The 2031-nt window shown below is 34.8% G+C and overlaps 1 protein-coding gene across 1 annotated transcript in view; it reads right to left on the reverse strand.

Moving 5' to 3' along the window:
- Positions 1-1406: 1406 nt before the first annotated feature.
- Positions 1407-2031, reverse strand: part of LOC108688384 (parafibromin) — a 5434-nt gene continuing 4809 nt past the window's right edge. Inside the window, exon 4 of the mRNA XM_018194627.1 lies at positions 1407-1701. Coding sequence (XP_018050116.1) covers positions 1665-1701 — 37 coding nt within the window. The 3' untranslated portion in view covers positions 1407-1664. The remainder of the gene's footprint in view (positions 1702-2031) is intronic.

Consider the following 2031-nt stretch of genomic DNA (forward strand, 5'->3'; position numbering starts at 1 on the left):
CTCTCTCTCTCAAGTGATTGCTCGAGGGGAGGAAAATGGTATCGCAGTGAGGATATCGGGGAGAAGGAATGAGAAAATCCATCGTATTTGTCGAAGTAATAGAGTCGGTAATCTAGTTAGAAATATTCGATTCACCACGTATAAACAATGCCAGGCGGTCAATCGTACCGTCGGAATCACGCCGCGAGCGATTTACTTTGGCTTTTAGGTGCAAGGAAAACAGACCGAATTTCCCCTCGCGAATCCTCGCTCCATCTTTCCTCCCCTGAGAGGATTCGCGGTGTCGCGTCTCGAATTACAAAGCACGCGCAAAGAAACTTAATACGATCGTTGAAATGTAATACTTCTTGCTCGCTTGCTTGAAAAATTGAACGAGACAAACCTTCGTCGTGTTGGCACTTGAAATTTTTGTACACTCATATTTTGTTCGATCCTCGAATAAAGCATTTAGCTTTGAATACGCAATATAATCATCATCAGAATTTAACAGTATTAAGTGACGTTTACAATGAGCTTTTAATCCCGAATGGAATAAGCTGAAGTTTATTGATCAATCACGATCGAATGTGAAAAGAATAATCGAGTATGATTGATTAATTTTTTATGACTTAAAGGTGCGATTTCTTTGATAAGCATATTCAAATAAAGCATATTAGTGTTCCCACTTTCATCAGTATAATCTCAAAACATAGAATGGAAGGGAAAATTCAGATTTCAATATTTCGCCACAAATGTCGTTTTTATAAAGAGTAAAATATCGAAATATGCCAAAATAGCATGTTGATAATTAATCAACACTAGATTTGTAAATTTCGCGAATACAAAATTTGTAATCGATAGATACTTATTTTTTTAAGGGATCAGAAAACATAGAAAAATAATTTACAACTTAGTACTAAGAATGGAGAACGATTTGAGATAAATATTTAGCGCAAATGCTAGTCGCTTACGTACCCAATATACATATTCCATAGTTCGATCACACCGAACTATTGATCATATTTGTTCAGATTCTTATTCAGGCATCATTCCATACTTGTTGTTTACTAAATGTTAAACAAGGATGACATGACATCTGGGGAACATCCGGGTAAGAATCCAAACACGCTTCTAAGTATGAAAAAAGCATTCTATTTTCAACTATAATGATGACAGTGGGGGTAATATCTGAATATATGTGTAATCATTACATATGCCTTAAAATCTCAATGTAGAGTCGCTTTAATTTTTCAATTAAAGAAGGCATAGGGCAAGTCTCACCAACTCTGAGTAACTTCGACCGGTTGATACATTGGAACTGATCAATCGCATTCACTGTTCAGCAGAATGCTGAACATGGTTGATCTAATCACGGTTTAATCGACCGATTAGACTAATCGGAATTAGTGAGATCGGCCTATAGTTCGTTGCAATTTTTTTCGTATTTTATTCGTGCAAGCAACAATAAAATGTAAACACATTTAACGTAATATGACAACGATTCAGTTATCACACATCACATTGCTTATCGCAGATACCTTTATCCGCGAATAATCGCGCGTCGCAACACCATCGGCAAAGAACCTCACGGTCCTATATCTTCTAGTAAAAATTCCAATCGATGGGAACATGGGACGCAGGGATCAATATATTGCCATTTCTGCAATCTGAATCGCTTTATCATTTCAAAAACGAAGATGCGGCTTGTTCTTGATCATATGCCTGTAAAAATAGAAACTTATTGTTATTAAAGATATTGACTTAATAATGATTAATAGCTTAAAAAAAAAAAAATATATATATATATAAAGATCCAGGGGAAAATTCCTAAATACGTGAATAAATAATGAGCGTTGACCTTTCCATTCTATTATAATGATCCATAATTCATCCACTCTAATGACATTCGATGAAATCAGCTTTGTTATTTATTTTGGTTATTTATTTTATAACTTAAATTACACATCAATTTGCTCCGCGCTTGTTTGTTTGCGATCGTAGATTAAGATAAAATTTACCGGAATTGCGATAATAAATATAAATATTAAGGTC

This window comes from Atta colombica, unplaced genomic scaffold (assembly GCF_001594045.1).
Source record: "Atta colombica isolate Treedump-2 unplaced genomic scaffold, Acol1.0 scaffold231, whole genome shotgun sequence".
In the NCBI taxonomy this organism is placed as follows: domain Eukaryota; kingdom Metazoa; phylum Arthropoda; class Insecta; order Hymenoptera; family Formicidae; genus Atta; species Atta colombica.